The sequence below is a fragment of the Mastomys coucha genome, unplaced genomic scaffold, assembly GCF_008632895.1.
Source record: "Mastomys coucha isolate ucsf_1 unplaced genomic scaffold, UCSF_Mcou_1 pScaffold21, whole genome shotgun sequence".
NCBI lineage: Eukaryota > Metazoa > Chordata > Mammalia > Rodentia > Muridae > Mastomys > Mastomys coucha.
In genome coordinates, this window is record NW_022196904.1 from 174,430,765 (window position 1) to 174,447,986 (window position 17,222).

Here is a 17,222-nt window from a genome sequence, read left to right on the forward strand (position 1 = left end):
TGACCCTAGTCGAGCGTTCACCCTCTTGTTTAGTGCCCACCTCCTCTCTTAAGATATCAAGAATCATTTTCCAGATATGAAAGGGAAGCCCGTCTACGTTATTTTCTCGTAGGCCTTTCCCTATCTGTTCCCAGGACGCTAAGTCCAAATGGCTCATATCTGTTACCCAGGGGCAAGACGATTCTATCAATTGTGTTAGACTATTTAAGGCCGATTTCTTAACCCTAACCCCTTTCTCTGATAAAAGCCTTCTCACCTTCCGGGAAGCTGACTTAGAAACTTGAGCCCCCATATTTTTACCGACAGCAACACTTCCTAGGCAGTTTGGTACCGGGTAAAATACCTGCGTTTGCCTAACGTCCCGTGGTGCTTCACCGTAGCAGTCAGCGCTAACTGTCCTACCGTGTAAGCCACCACGAATTTCTGGATCCGCCTTTCTTTCCAGTAAATCAGAGTTCTGAATCTTGTGGTAGTGTCTTCAAATTCCTCCGCGTTCGCAGTCCACGCCGGGCGCCATATGTAGGATGTCGTCTAGCAGCTTCTTACTAGCGTGGGTTTCCACGAACCGGGAATGTGAGAGACCTGCAGTATGGGGAAAACAGAGAAAAGGACGCACACACCAAGAGACGTTCCTCATCAAGGTGTACTTTACTTAGTGACGGGAGAGGATTTATACTCAAAGGCATCACAGGTAAGCAATTGGCATTTAGGTGATAATAAGACATCAAAGCTCAGTATGGATACAAAGGAATCTAGGAAGGGGAAGAAAGATCAAAGAATCACGGCTTCGAAAGAAACAGATATCTGGTTCTCGAGTCATTTGTATGGGCTCCAACCCCCCAGCGCACAGAGACTAGCTGTCAACTTGTAGTTTCGGTTTGAGAATCTCCGAGAACACAACAGGGCTTCCCACATTGAGGGTTTTTTTTTTAATTGAAAATAGATTCTTCTTTCATACAATACATAGTTTCTCTTCCTTCTACTCTCCCTCCAGCTACCCCATACCTACCCTCTCCAAAGGATCCATTCTTCCTCTGTTTCCTCTTCAGGAAATGACCAGGCTTTCAAGAGACAACAGTCAAACAGAACAAAACAACATATGATGGGACAATGCAAAAGCCCTCATATCAAGGGCAACCCAACAGGAGGAAGAGTCTCAGAAGCAGGCAAGAGTCAAAGATACTCCAGCTCCCCCACTGTTAGGAGTCCCACAAAAACAGCAAGCTACTAGTCATAACTTCTGTGGGGAGGACCTGGCACAGACCCAGGCATATCACTCCAGTCTCTGTGAGCCCATGTAAGCCCTGCTTAGCTGACTGTGTATGCCATGTTCTCCTGGTGTTCTCCATTCGCTCTGTCTCCTAGAGTCTTCCCAAATCTTCTATTTACTTCTTTCTTTATTGAATTCTCTTTCTTATCCTGTTTCATAAGAGGACTACTTTTATCCTGTTAGAATTCATTTAGGATTTATTCATGTCCTCTTTAAACTTCATTAAGCATAGTTATAATCATTCTTTTTAATTCTCTGTCTGAAATTTCATACAATTAATGCTCATTGTATTCCATTCTGTGAAATTGATAATTTTCAGAGAAACTGTGTTGTCTTGATTTTTCATGTTTCTTTTATTTCAGCATATCTGGGATAAGGCCATTGTCTGGATTTTTAAAAATCACCTATATTCAATCAGTAGCAGTATCTGCAGTATTCAAGTGTGACTAGGTTGTAGTAGGTTTGAGGAGTTATTATTATAGCGGGTTGGGGTATAGCTCAGTAGCTAAACCTCTGAGCCACACGTTCAGGGTATTAGGCTTGCACCTAATACCCTCCAAATGCAGAGAAATACCCATGTAAGTAAGCATACTCATGGAGAGTCTAATAGCTGGTTAAAATCAATCACTTCTTCAACCCAAAACATTTAAGGAGCACGAAAGACCAAGGGTAATATAGTATACACTAAGATATTTGTTATTCAGAGTGAAAATGGAGGGAAAAAAAAACAGAGTAAGACTAGCAGTTAGTGTTAGATTAAATTGGGAAATTGGAAGAGGGAAAGTGATCAGAAGATGAACAATAAAGACAGAGGGATAGATAAAGCAGTTCCAGCCAAAGAAAATGAAAAGAGAAAGGTGAAGAAGTGTAATCAGATGACTAAGGCAATCTCGGCACCCTGGAGGCAGCCGCTCCAGATTAAGACTAGTCTGTGAACATGAAGGGGAGCATAAATGACAGAACAACGCTGGCCTACTATAGAGATTACCTACTAAATGAGAGAAGTACACAATGAAAGAGAAAGGCCTAGCCAGGGGATAAAACATCTATATGCAACTCCCTTCTAGAGCAGAGAAGGCCTGATTCTTTGCAGTCACTCATGGGCACAGAGCACAAGCACCCTTACCTCCAAGCAATTTCTTGTAGTTGTGTGGCACAGGTACCAGTCCAGGTACCTAGGACTCAGACTAGATGTCTACCTCATGGAACACTGTGAAGTTGTGACTCAGTTTTTCTCCATTTTATATACATATTGAAAGGTGATCTTCAGGCTGGAGTTAGAATACAGCCCAGTGACACTTGTTCTATGTTCCCAGAGTGAGCTACGAAGGAAGGGACCTTTGCTTTTAAGCCACATTGCTGCCTCATCTAGGATAACTGTTGAGTGCATTATTTAATGTTTATTTACATATTTATGAATGTTTATTCTGTTGATTAACATGTCCCACACAATTCCTTATCACTTATGTTTCTTCTTTATACATTAATATATTTCTTTACATTCCTTGAATTTTTCTTATTGATTTCAGTATTTTAATTAACAATTTAAGTATAAAGTTTAAGGCATCTTATAAACACAAATACTTCCATTAATTGTATTTCACGACTGCAAATTCTCCTCAGGAAGTATAATTTCTTAATTCCTTCTCCCTCCTATGGCAGTGCTTACCATGGACCAGTAAAAGGAAACCTAACTCTGTCCTAAAGACATACAAAGTCCCTGGTGAAGACAGGAGCAGCACTGCAGAGCTTATCACTCAGTGTGTGCTGAAAGATTTATTTACTAAAAACAAATTTTCCTGAATTATAAAAACCTCCAACCCAGGTGATAATAGGTGAGGAGAATATCACTTTTTATATGTTCTGATAGCATTTATTTTTTTATATTTCCTAATATAATTCTTATATTGTGCCAGTAAGAAAACTGCCCAGGACACAGAATCAAGAAGAAAAAAATTATAAACTTTATTAAAGAACTCAAGGACTTTAACAAAGACACAAATACTTCACTGAACTCTAAGAGGATAACAATAAACACATGAGTTATAGCCAAGAAAATACAAATACAAGGCCAAAAGAATGAAATAATGAAGATAAGTCCAGATTTGAAAACTGAATTCAATAAAAAGATAGAAACATTAAAAGGAACACAAGCCGAAATAAAAATGGAATTGAAATGCTCAATGCCCCAACTAAAACTCTCAGGATCTTTGAAAAGCGCTTCCTGACACACTGCTTTGGTTGGGTCTTAAGAGGCTCTCCTTCATACATCTGCCTTTCTATCTCTCTCTCTCTTCCTCCCCTTCCTTTTTCTTCCCCTCCCTTTCTCTTTGATTCCCTCAGTTATCTATTATTGAAAGAGCAGTAGGAGTTTCCTGAGGCTCCTTCTGTGTCTTAAGCCATGGCACCTCTGAAGTTGCACTCACACTGAGAAGAACACTTCCCTACAGAAGCCAAGACTCCAGACTCTCTGCTTCTGTTTTCCAAAATTTCCTTTCTTTGTTTTTTACTAAAACTAATGTTTTCCTGCAATCACCCATATCTCAGAATAGCTATACTCTATTACGATTTATGGCCCAAAGATTCTAGCATTCCATACATGTGTATCATCCACCATCTTCCCTTTTCAACACAGAATCTTAGTTTTAAAAATATATCTAGAACAGCACACATATGTTAGTTATTTTTAAATATACAAATAGAATAGTTATTCATAGTAATAATAAAGGATTCTACAATTCCTCTTGGAATACCAAAATTCAAGAATAATTGAATTGCTTATATAAAATGTCATTATACATACATACCATCTATACATAAAACTTCTTCTATGATTTAGAGAATCTCTAATTACTTACACTTATGATGTAAGTATTCAAGTGGCCATCTGTTGAAAGCTTAATGAATGGCAATACTAGAAAGTGGTAGGACCTTTACAGACGTGATCTATTGGTAGAACTTTTACAGATGTGATCACTTCATTAATTGAGAGATTGTGTCTCTGAAAAGACTGATGGTTCTTATGAGAGGAATGTGATAAAAGTAGCAATATTGCCTTGTTTCTTTATTTCTTAACTCCTTATATATAAAACCATCCATCATGTGAATCAAGCAAGAGGTGGCTTTGTTCCAACAGAAAGTTCCAAGAGAACTTTCAAAACATAATCTGGGCTTTGAACTCTCAGTACTGAAAACTAAATGAAAGTATCTCCTCAATAAGCACTTTGTGTTAAGCATTTATGACAGTAATGAAAGCTCACTAATACGCACAGCCTGTCTGGTACAATATAAGTGCTATGTAAATAGTTGTATGGCACTGTATTGTTCAGGAAATAATGAAGAGAAAAATGCTATCCATGTTCAGTGCAGATATGGTATTTATTTTTTATTATTTTTATCTTCAGCTGGTTGAATATATGAACGAGAAACTTGTAGGATAGGGAACTAAGTTTATCTGTTATCTCTTGGTACAGAGAGTTGCCAAGATTTCTTCAATGCAGATGCATTACTATTCCAACAAGAAAGAAAAGTTTATTTATTGGAGGAGAAATCTTCCTTAGATAAAGTGAGAAACGTGAAAACTTTGAGTAGATTGTTGCTTGTACTTATAGGGGGAGGTTCTGATGTTCTGACCAGGAATCTGAGTGTGAACCCTGAAGGTCCTCTTCCCCAATTGGTTCTTGATAGATTAATAAAGATGCTAATGGCTAATGAACTGGGCAGAATAGGCGGGACTTCCAGTTTCTCCGCAGGCAGGCTAGCAGACACAGGAAAGAGAGATTTTGCCACGCTTCAGAGGGAGAAAGAGCCATCAGCCATGTGAGATCTCAGGCAGAGTGGCCATTGGTTGCTTCTCTGACTGGCTTCTCTGACAGGCAGGATATTAGAAACATAATTAAGCCAAGGGCAGATTTAGGGGATGGGTCAAGGAGCAGGAAACTGGGCAACTAAGTAAAGGGAAGATTTAGGGTGCTGAGCTGGAAATGAAAAGAAGGGGTGATAGCCAAAGAAGGCCAAGAAGAGCCCAACCATTGAGCTAAAACACACTAAAATAAGTTAATATGCATGTGTGCTTCATCTGTGGGTAGGAAGGCACCTGAGTGGGGTGCCCAGAGCTTAAAGTGAGGCATCAAAAACTACACACTACATGTACTAAACCAGATTCTCAACCTGTGGGTTGCCACTCTATGACCGTTTCACAAGGGTTTCTTAAGTCCATCAGAAAACACAGATATTTACATTACAATTAATAGCAAGAGCAAAATTACAGTTATGAAGTAGCAATGAAAAATTTATGGTTGGGAGTCACCACAACATAAGGAGTTATATTAAAGTGTCACAACATTAGAATGGTTGGGAACCACTGTACTAAAAAAAAAGTCCCAGAAGGGTCATCTGCCTTAAAAAAGTAAGTCATACTTTCACAATTTTCCATGTTTAACTAGTCAGAGAAATTTATAAATGACACAATTCCTTCTAGTTTTCTTGCCCTTGAAGCTCCTAATTACCACAAAGAAAAAAAAGAAAAGAAATTAACAAGAGAAATGTAGCATTATTGTATTATGGCAAATTATTCATGATGTGATGTCAATGACCCAACAGTATTGAGTATGCCATGTCATTCATAGTCATTGACTACTGAAGTGGAGTCGGTTGCATGGTGTTTTGCTAAGGAAAACACATGAAGGAATGTTTAGTTGAAGTAGACACAGGTGAAAGGGTGTTCTGCTAAAGCAAGCACATGAAAGGACATGTGATAAACAATTCTTTGCTAATGACATGCATGTATTGGCCTACCTTACATTGCATAGTTGAGTTGCATTTGTTGGGACTCTATAGAGAGAAATGCACCAAATAAATAAACAAACAAACAAACAAACAAACAAACTTCTGGTGGTGTGCTGCAGTTTCTTGTCATTTCCACAAACTCGAGCTGATTGTCAGAGTGATGTCAACTGAGACAAGCTTAGTTCTGAGGCAAGAGACTGTGCACAGGCATAACCGTGGAGGACACATGATGTTTGGAGGGGATAAATAGGAGTCCACAGAGCTGACGAGACAGAGCTTGGCTTGCTGGTACAGCTAGCTGTGCAATGCTTGTGGGTCTCATGTTTTCGCTGATCTTCACTTCCATGAGACAAGAACTTCCCTTGATGTTCCTCTTGGTCCCTCCTGCCGACACATGCCAAGGCTGAGGCCTGGTTGTCTCTGCTAGGTCCTGTCACTGCTGTTGTTAGAATGACTCTACTGGACTGGACTGCTGGTGTATCAGTGAAGTGTTTACAAGTGGATTGAGATGCCATTGCTAACCTATTAATTGAACTTGCTGATTTCCAGACAACACAGTTGGGAGCTGCTCCAAAGAACCATTTCTAACCAGGTCCCCCATACCCTTTCCTTTCCACTACCTCTGGTGGGTGGTGGGCTAAAAAGGGGGTTAAAGCATTTAAGAACGATCATTAAAAAATAAGGTTTGAAAAAAAGTAAAGTTACAGACTACAGATGAGCCAGGCAAGCAGACTCACTAGGGGTACGGCTGGTAACAGCAGACAACTGACATAGAAGCATGAGGAAGCCAGACTACAAAGTACTCAAAATTTTACATGGTACAGCATTTCTGAGTGGCAGCAGAAAATAGTAGTATGCAGTGTGCACTTAGTAAATATTGCTTCAAATTAAATCAAGTTCCTTTGACTACCCATTCCCACCCATACAGGACATAAGCAGCTAGAAATCCCCTTTATTGTACAAAGAAGTTCTATTACTTGATTCTTTTTTTTTATTAGATACTTTCTTTATTTACATGTCAAATAATATCTCCTCTCCTGATTTCCCCTATTACTTGATTCTTAACAAAGAAATCCTTACTCTCTCAAACCTAAGAATCTCTGTCTTGGATAAAGTTCCTGAAAATATTTTTAAATGAACTCTAATTTCATTAATTTATTCTGAAACTCAAACTACCTTTAGGAATTAGGAGAGGTTGGATAAATGTACACATTATTTCCAAAACACTAATTCCCATCAAGTGTGCTTCAATAGTTATAATGCTTACTACTTCGAGTATATATAAAGAGAGGATAACAGAGGTTTTACTAGTCAATTACTTAAATATGTAACTGGATGAAGGGTTCAGTTGTTCATTTCAGATACTAATTTGACTAGTTAGTATAAATACCTAAGAAAATACTAGCTAATAAATACCTAGAAAAATAGTAAGGAACTAATTCTGGGTATGTCTGTAGCAACACTTCCAAGAGAGGCTGAAACATAAGTCTGACCATAGTGAATGAGGAAGGTCTGCCCTCAACATGGGCAGGTGCCGTCAGATTGGCTCAACATGGGCAGGTGCCGTCAGATTGGCTGGAGACCTACACAGAATAAAAGAAGCCAAGAAAAAGCAATTCATTCTCCCTCTCTCTTATCTTCTTTGTCCTCTCCCTCCCCATCTGCCTTATTCTCCCTCCTTTCTCATTCCCACCTCCCTTTCTTCTCTCTTTGCTCCTCCTTCTCTTTTCCCACCCTCCCCTCTTCTCATCTTCAAACTGAGAATTACATATTTGACTTCCTTAGTTCTAAGATTTCAGAGTTAAACTAAAAGACATCACCACTGTCCCAGAGCCTGGAACCTGGAGACAACCTGTCATGGCACTCTTTTGCCTCCATAACCATGTGAGCAAAATTCCCTTAAGAAATTATCCCCTATGAGTGTATATAATATATGTAACATATAAAAGTATATAATTTCTATATTTTATATATATATAAATAATATATAACTTTATATGTACATATATACACATATGTATACAACATGTATGTGTATATGTATATGCATATGTATGTGTGTATACATATGTATCTATATGAATATGTATACATATATGTGTGTATATATACATAATTGTATATGTGTATATATAGAAAGTTACGTATATGACTATCTTATTAAATTCTGTTTCTCTGGAAAATTCAAATACAGTGGAACAAATGTGAAGTTTTTAATTAAGTTTTTATATTTAAATATATGTATATATATTCATGTGACATAATCTCTAGCCCTGGATAAGAATATTTAGGATAAGAAAGTCACTTTCCTCTATGTTAACAAATTTGCAAATAAATATCACAAATACTGCTGACTACTAACTTTTCATGATATTTAAACATTATCTTGGTTTCTTTGATAAAGTTGGTAATAAATGCCATAGAGAAGAAGGGGAACTGATATTAAAACCTGTGACCTAAGAATTTCATTATGGTATTCCTCAAATCAGAACTACCCAGATTTACGCTGATGAACAAATGTCTTTTCTATCCTACAAAACAAAACGTCATTGAAATATTTCCTTGTCCTTTTATGTAAATATAAAATGTGGTGCTACTGTACAAAGGAACTTATAAATGATGGCTTTGAATGAGCTAAGAGAACATAGTAAAAGAGAGAGAAGAGGCTGTTTCAAACATTCAGAGGAGAAAGGAAGAAACCAAGGAGTACTAAATGATGCAGTTTATGCAGATAAGTTATAGCATATTCACATAAGTAAAGAAAATAAGACCAGACAAATGAGTCAGATAGGGATCCCTAAAACCTGTAAAATGACAGTTAACTAGACTGTGTTGAGAATCCACTAGAGTCATTTATAAAATATAAATCAGTGCCTTTAAACCAGTAGCAAAATTAATTTTGAACTGTAATTGAAGTGAATAAACACTGTCAGAAGTTAATTTAAACTTCCACATAATTGCCAAGTTAATGACACAAACAACTAGTCAATAAAGTGAAACTGGGGAGGTCTCTTTAGATTTAGATTATCAAGAAGATGCTATAAAGGGAACTCATATCAAAGATAATTTTGTGTTTAATGGGCTACTGTAGCCTTACGCTTACCTAAAAACAGGCACCTGGACATTATGGCATGTGGGTACAGTCTTGTTCTACTAATGAGAGCTCTTTTGCTCAGTTCATGCTCACAAAATGGACCATGGCAAAGAAATAGAATCTTCTGCTCTATTCATGTACCACAGTAACACAAACCCAACCACAAAAATCCCTACTCTAATTCAGAGTCTGATAAAGATTAAGGCACAAAACTAAAACTGGCAGCCAATACATGAGAAAAAATCCTCATGAAGAAATATTGAAACATATGTGTAATAATGCCATCTATCTTAATAGCAATGTGGTTTTATGCTGTCCAAGTGCAAAGAAGTGACTAAGTGATGACATCATACTATAAGTAATTTTTAAAATTTGACCTCATTACAATATCATTCACTATGCTGTATGTGCTATTCAAAATGCTACACAAATATACTTCTTGACTTCCAGAAACTTAAGTTCTAAGTGAAATTCAAGTATTTGTTCAACTAGATTTATCTGGTTTTTCATATGATTACAAAAATCCACCACAAATGTTCTTTTTATACCTGTAAGAGGGGAAGAGGCAGAAGGGAAGAGGAAACCTCAATTTTGTAAAGGCGTGTTAGTAGCATTCCTTAACAGTCTTCAGATTAATTTACAATGTCTATAATAGAACATGTCAACAAGTTTATACAATACTATTATATTAAACGTCATGAGAGCACAAGAAATGTTACAACTTGATCCTGGATTTCACTTAAAAGTTCCCTATTTCATTCCTCCTTTTGTTATTTCTCCTGTGATATGTACAGTGATGATTCTCATGCTGAAGAGACTTCAGTATAATTCTATATATCATGTCAGCAATGAATGAAAACTGTAAGACACAACTCATCACCATTTAAAATAGTTCTACTTTTATCACTATTGGAATGGCTCAATTCCCTTCCAAAAACATTAAGTGTTCATTTCAAAACCCCTCAAGGCTAGGTAAAACAAGTAGTATTTGCAATACCATGCAAATAATTCACATGAGAACATTAAGACAGCATGGGAAAAGGGCTAGCGATTGGCTCAATGGGTGAAGACGCTTGCTACCAAGCCTAATGACCTGAGTTCAATCCCAGAAACTCACAAGAGGAAGGAAACTCCCAAAGGTTGTCCTCTGACCCACATGTATACACACACGCACACACACTAAACAGTTAAATAGATCAATAGATAAATAAACAAACAAATAAATAAATGGGAAATAACATTGATAAACATATTTTAAATATGATGTAAAGAGAAATAGAATGCATTAAAGTTGGTTTTTCTGTATCAGTTCCATTAATAGCCATTAACCATCAATACAGCTGAAAGGGTTTTGTTTTGTTTTGTTTTTGTAAGTGATTAGAATACAGTCAAAGATAGATTATCCTTTTCCCTGCTCTGATGAGTAACTGATTAAAAGCTTTCATCAGCTGAAATATATACTATTAAGTGGCACTTTGCACCTCAACCAAGGCTAGCATTCACATTAGCTCAAAGGACAATACCTGAAGATGAGGATCTGCTTGTGATGTGGAATACATACCTTTCAAACATACTGTTATATATACCACTAACTTGCCACAAAGCAATTATTATACACTCAAACCAGGTCCGTAAATAATATGGAAGGGTAGGAAAAACTCTGAAAACTTAACTTTTCCTGAGATTTTGGTGGCCCGGTTTTCTAAGTACTTTCATTGCAAAATACACTGTGTTGAAGCTATTGAAAACATAAATAGACTATCACCAAGCAGAGCACCAAGTAGGTGTTCTGAATATGTTGGTAAAGAAAAGTCAATTCATTTGCGAGGTCTCTGCCCCTTCAACTTCACCCTCCTTACCAATATACATTCATCACCGAAAAGGGAAATATTTACAAAACTTAGTTTAGTTATGTTTAAATATTATGTTTAGCTGTCTGGAGACCATGTTCTCAGGATTTATACAAGAAATCAAGGATTAAACTTCATAACAATTAGAAAGCCACACTGTGTAAAATCAAAGAGTGAGTTAAAGGACATTAAAATAGTTTCACCATCGGCACCAAACTGAAATGACTCCATCTCTTCCCAACACCTGGAGCCAAAACCTTTTGAACTTTCAAGTAAACAAACCAGGCTACACCAAATGCTCTGTCTGCTACAAGGTACCACCTCAGGACAAAGGCACAGGAGTGAAAAATGTGGAAATGCCTGAGGACGCTTTGAAGCAGCTTGGGAGAAGGGAGAGCAGGAAAGAGACTCTTGTCCAGGGTAAGTTTGTTTAGTGGAAAGTAAGCAAGTTGTCAGGGTAAAAGTTGACAATGTTGATTCCAACAGTTTGAACTGTGAATAAACATCCAAAGGGATTATGTTACTGAGAATTAGAAAGATTGCACTGAACTCAATAGAACACTGTGTTTTCAAAGATAATATGCCTTTTAGCCATACTCTGGGTCCACAGCTTAGGGTTAGAATTACCCTAAAGTCTTTTGTATCCCATAATAAAGAACACAGGGTATGACCCTGCTAATAAAATCCTAAAAACATTAAAATAAAAGAAAATAAAAATACTTTATCTTTAATGAAGTATTTACTTCATCTTTCACTAAATTGGAAAAAGATCAATATGTATACATGTACACACTTTGGGGTAAGCTGAAGAAACCTGGAGAAAAATCTATGTTCTTTTAAAATATCAAAACTAAAACTCAGTCTTAATAACCAATTTAGGGAAATGCATGCATTGGCCATAAATCATTTTTTAAGTTTTCCCTCCGTAATGACCTATCAAAGAGCAAAAGCCAGGGTGTACACTTATGAAACCCACAATCCTCTTCACTGCTCACCAAAGCCACATCTAAATCTGGCTCTCATCTCAAGCTGCTGGTTTCCACCAGGTACAAGATGAAAAGCTGGAAGAGTCTTGTGCTTTTTCAAAAGCAAAACAATTTGGTTGCCACTCTGTAATTCCTGGTGGAATGCCAGGCAGCCTACAAAAAAACATCAAAAATTTCCAAGCTTAGAGTCCACAAAAATAAATTTGAGACGTCCATAGACTGTCAGATACTCCATCTCTTTTCATTCTTAACCATTCACAAACAAAAGAAGGCACACAGTTTGACTTATCAGAGGTTCATTCAAATCAATAATCAAGTCTTGATGGTCCTGAGAAAGTGAAGGTAACTGAAGAGTTCTTAGTGCATCTTACCCTAAAGGATGCGCACGTAAGAGTTCACTGTGAAACTCTTTACAAAGCCTAACAAAATACACAACTGCATGCTCTTTACCAAAAAAGTTCTGAGGTAGTCCTGCAAAATGCTGTTTTCTCTTGCAGCTCTGGCACATATTTACTTCTGAATCAAGGATGTAGGCAAGTACAGTTAAGCCCTAAACCTCTTTATGCTTAAAAAAAGAATCAAATCCCACAGATATTTTCAAACGCTATCAGGAATAGAATCTTCTCAGTTCTGCCTGAAGGTCATTATCTTTTTTGCACTTCATTTTTTTTATATTTACCCAGTTCAGAGAAAGGGCATAAGTAGAAAGAAGAAAATAGATGCTTCTTAAAAAGACTCCAAATTTAGTAATCCTCTCAAACCTATTGGCACACGTTTAGAAAGCTGTATTTTCATAAGACCTCATTAAGTTCTCATTGATTCTGCCATTTGAAAAGAAAAAAACACAACACAGAGAGTCATCCATAACTCTGAACCAAAAATATCTGCAGACTTCAAGAAATATTTGTTAAAGGAAGAGAAGAGTCCTTACACTTAAAATGCAGTAGAGTAAGCTGGGGAAAGACAGGCAGATGTGGGCCCATCTGGATGCCACGCTAGCAGCTCCCAAGCATTCACTTGTTCACTGACAGGTCATCAATACACAGAATGCCCAAAATTCTATTACCTGTTAATATGAGATTACTGTAAGTGTTGGAGTATTGCTCCTTCAGAAGAACCAGATGCATCTGTGCTGCCTTCTCTCTCTGGAGCTCCAGCATGATATCAGGGTGCTGGGCAATCTTACAGCCTTTCTGTTTGTCCAAGGCAACATCACTCCGGACAATGTCTACAAAAGAAAGAAGACAGGCAACAAAAACAAAACAAAATGTACATTTACTTAAGTTTTTGTTCTACACAGCATGACAGAATTTATAAATTGCCAACATTTTTATCAAATTTATAAGCCAGAGAAATAAGAGTGCTGAGGGTCCTTTAGCTCCATACTAAACCCCGTAATTTCCTCTTTTTATTTCCTAATTCTTTGTCAATTTCTGTTACTTAGCTCTCTCTGACCTAACTAAAGACTCCATGTTTGCATGCTCATTCTTAGCGCACCTCCAAGATTTATTTACCTTCTGAATCCTTTCTTAAGCATCATTTGCCATTCTTCAGAAGGAATAATAAAACAACTTTGAATGCTAGGAACTATGAAATTAACTTCTTCTGCCTATGCCTTAGGACCAGAGATAAATATTCTAAATATTCGGCTTATTTTCAATTCACTTTCCAGCCAGACCATTCAGCCTAAGTTAGGGCTGCCATCCCATGGTTACCTGATCAGGGACTCTCCTGCTATATTTCATGTATTGCTGGGAAAATAGATTCAGTCTGATCAGAAAATCATTTCTTTCAATCCAGAAATATGTTAGAGTCTCCTAAGAAAGAAACCTAGAGTCTCTCGCCTGCTGTTCAATGATGGCAGGTTGCCTTTTGTACCTCAGTATGATTCTGTACTAAAAGCAAATATACCCTTCAGAAAACATTCTTCCTCAAATATAAACTTTCATAGAGAATGCTTTCCAACCATTAGGAAACACATTCTATATAACATAGTAAATGGAAGTTACCTGCCCCTTTTTAATAAATGATACTTCAATCTGAATAGCAATTCTAGAAACTTGCAAGTTTTTCACAGTTAATAAAAGGATTTTTATGGGAAAGAACTAAAAAACAGTCTCTGGCACTGTTGACAGTAATAGTTTCAATGTGGTAAAATGCCCACATTAAGGATACCAATAGGAAAGAGTCATCTCTTTATGCAGTGCTCAAAAACAACTACCAGAACATACAAGACAGGACATGGCATGAAGGATGGACCATTGTTCTGGATAAGCACGCTTTTATTAGACCACCCCCAAGGAATATCCCATCTATGAATAGAAACTCAACACAATGCATGTGACCACACATACTATCCACATTTGAAAACAGTCCATTCTAGTTCATAGGTAAAACATGAGTTGGTTAGAAATAATGTATTATTTATGACTAAATATATTTGTACCAATTTATAAAACAGACAGTAAAATTCGCTAACTGACATAAACAGCGAATGTCAGATTTTATGAAACTTATTTACAGAGAATTAATTAAATCAAACTTCTACTGTTTAAAAAGTAGGTGGATACTTCAACGTAAAGAAATGAGAAACAAAAGCCTACACTAAAACCCCTGCTCCAAGGAGGGACAAACTGGAGCTTACTGAACGTTAACCTCTAGAGCAAAAGCAGGGGAATTACACTACTGGAGCAGTTGCTCCAGATGCAAACGACAGTGGCACAGGTCACTACAGTTGTGTTCAAAGTCCAAAGTTAAAACAAATTCAAAGGAGTAACTACAAAAAAAGTCCTATCATATATATGTTTCTGTTTATAAAACAGCTCTCAGGCAGACCACATTCACTTGAGCCCTACAAAGTAGGTAATCAGGTTCCAAAATTTAACATACAATCAGAACCTAGAAAATATGTCACAAAAGTCACAGGAAAACTACAAGACATGGTTTAATTAGAATTAACTCAACACAGCTGAGTGTGGTAACACACACGAATCATTCCAACACGTGAAGACAGGAAGATTAAGCCAGCCTCATCTCTATAGCAAATTCAAGACAATCTTAAACCACATTGATCTGGCCACACACACCTACACCCGCTCCTCTCAAACACACACATACACACACACACACATGAATTAAGCTCAATACTACACCAGTAAAAAAAAGAAAAAAAGATGATCAAGAGAAGGCTATGCCATAAGATCTACCATTGAAAGTTAGAGACATCAATATCAACAGGTGTACAATTCCCAACATAAAAACACAAAAAATATGAAAGAGCAACATGATTCCACTAAAAGTCCATAACTTTCTTTTAACTGCCTCAAATGATAATAATATCAATAAAATAATTGACAAAGAACCTCAAAAACTGGTTTTCAAGAAGGACCAATGACCTTTGGGAAAAACAGCTGAATATAAAAGAGGAAGATAATGGGAGATAAAAATAAAAAACTCAATAGAGAAATGGAATCCTTAAAAAAAGAAAAGTTCAACACAGTAACTTTCCATCATTTTTTATTGATTTAAGTTTTATTGCGTTATGATGAGAAAAGATGCATAATTTCAATTTATCTGAATTTGTTAACATTGAAAAACATATCTTAAGTAAATGAATTAAATCACATTCTTCTTTCCCTTTTGTACCTCAACTCCTCCCAGAGACCCCCTTCAATACCTGCCATACTTTTCAGTTTTTTTATTTTGTCATGTTCTTTAAAATTTATAAAATATTGTAACAATAAAAATGAGTATTATAAAAGGTATTTGATATAAAACAACAATCAACTGAATAGTCTTATGTAGATGATTATCTACAGGAATACTGAAAACACAGCTTACATATTTCAAAATTATTTATACAGCCAAAAGGAACATAGGCAATTAATTTGGGAGGTGGCTTATAAGAGAACAACAAAGAGTGAGACTGAATGCTTTGCTTGACGTTTGTAACTATTCTATCAAGTCTGAAGAACAGGACTTTATAAGTTACTCTTTCTCTGAGATGAATGCTTTTCAAAATCATCACAGCCAATGAACCAGATTCTTATCCTCACCTAATGTCTGTGCCACCCTCCAAGCAGAATCATTGTTCATTGAAACAGTTGATGAATGACTTCATAGATAGACCATCTTAATACACACACCATTTCTTAAATGAATGTAACCTGTTCCCTGTGGACTAAGAATGAAGATAATCACTCAAGTCAAATAGCTTTGACCACAGCAGGAAATCTGTATCCAAAAATCGTGCCTACAATTCATTCCTTGGTGCAGCAGAACTATCAACTCTTAGCTTAGCTACTATAGAGGTAAAATCCTTTGGTGACGTGAGGGTCATTGAAGTACAGCCTTATTACAATGAACTCCAATGTCTAAAAATTGTTCTTATTTTGTGTTTGTAACTCAGTAGGAGCCAAGATTTTAATCTCTACTAAAAACAAAACAAGACAAACAAACAAAAAGACTTTATCTATTTATGTACATTTAAAAAAACTAATAGTGATATATTATTTCATACAGTTAATATGTTTGGAGTTATTTAAAATTTATATTGAGAAAAACGTTATGTATTTTCAGTATTGCTGTAGACAAGCATCTATATAAGACTGTTCAATTGATTGTTTTGTCAAACAACTTTTATAATACTCATTTTTTATTGTTACAGTATTTTATAAATTTTAAAGAATATGATAAAATAAAAACAAAAACTCAAAAAAAGAAAAAGAAAAACAGTAATGTAGGCACTAAGATTAACAACTAATAAAACAAGCAAACAAACAAAAAGATTTTATCTATTTATGTTCATTTAAAAAAACTAGTAGTAATGTATCATTTTAAAATATAGTTATTATGTTTGCAGTTATTTAAAATTTATATTGAAAAAAACATATGCATTTTCAGTACTCTTGTAGACACAAACACAGTAACTTTCTAAAACAGCTGAAGTCAGGCAAGGCACTGCCTGGCTTTTATAATCCTAACACATAAAAGGTTGAAGCAGGAGGATCCTGCATTTATGAACAGCCTGGGTTACTGAGTATGGGTGTCTGTCATACTTAGATTTCTGTTGCTATGGTAAAAAACTGACCAAAATCAACTTGGGGAGGAAAGAGTTTATTTGGCTTACACATCTTGATCACAGTCCATCACTGAGGGAAGTCGGGGCAGGAGCTCAGGTAGGACTAGAGGCTTACAGGAGCTCAGGTAGGACTAGAGCTTACAGAGCTCAGGTA

General features: G+C 36.4%; 1 protein-coding gene across 2 annotated transcripts in view; it reads right to left on the reverse strand.

Moving 5' to 3' along the window:
* Hpse2 (heparanase 2 (inactive)) overlaps window positions 1–17,222 on the reverse strand; it is a 601,951-nt gene that overhangs the window by 501,045 nt on the left and 83,684 nt on the right. For both annotated transcript variants that reach the window (XM_031390380.1, XM_031390379.1), the window contains exon 3: window positions 13,055–13,216. In XM_031390380.1, coding sequence (XP_031246240.1) covers window positions 13,055–13,216 — 162 coding nt within the window. The remainder of the gene's footprint in view (window positions 1–13,054; window positions 13,217–17,222) is intronic.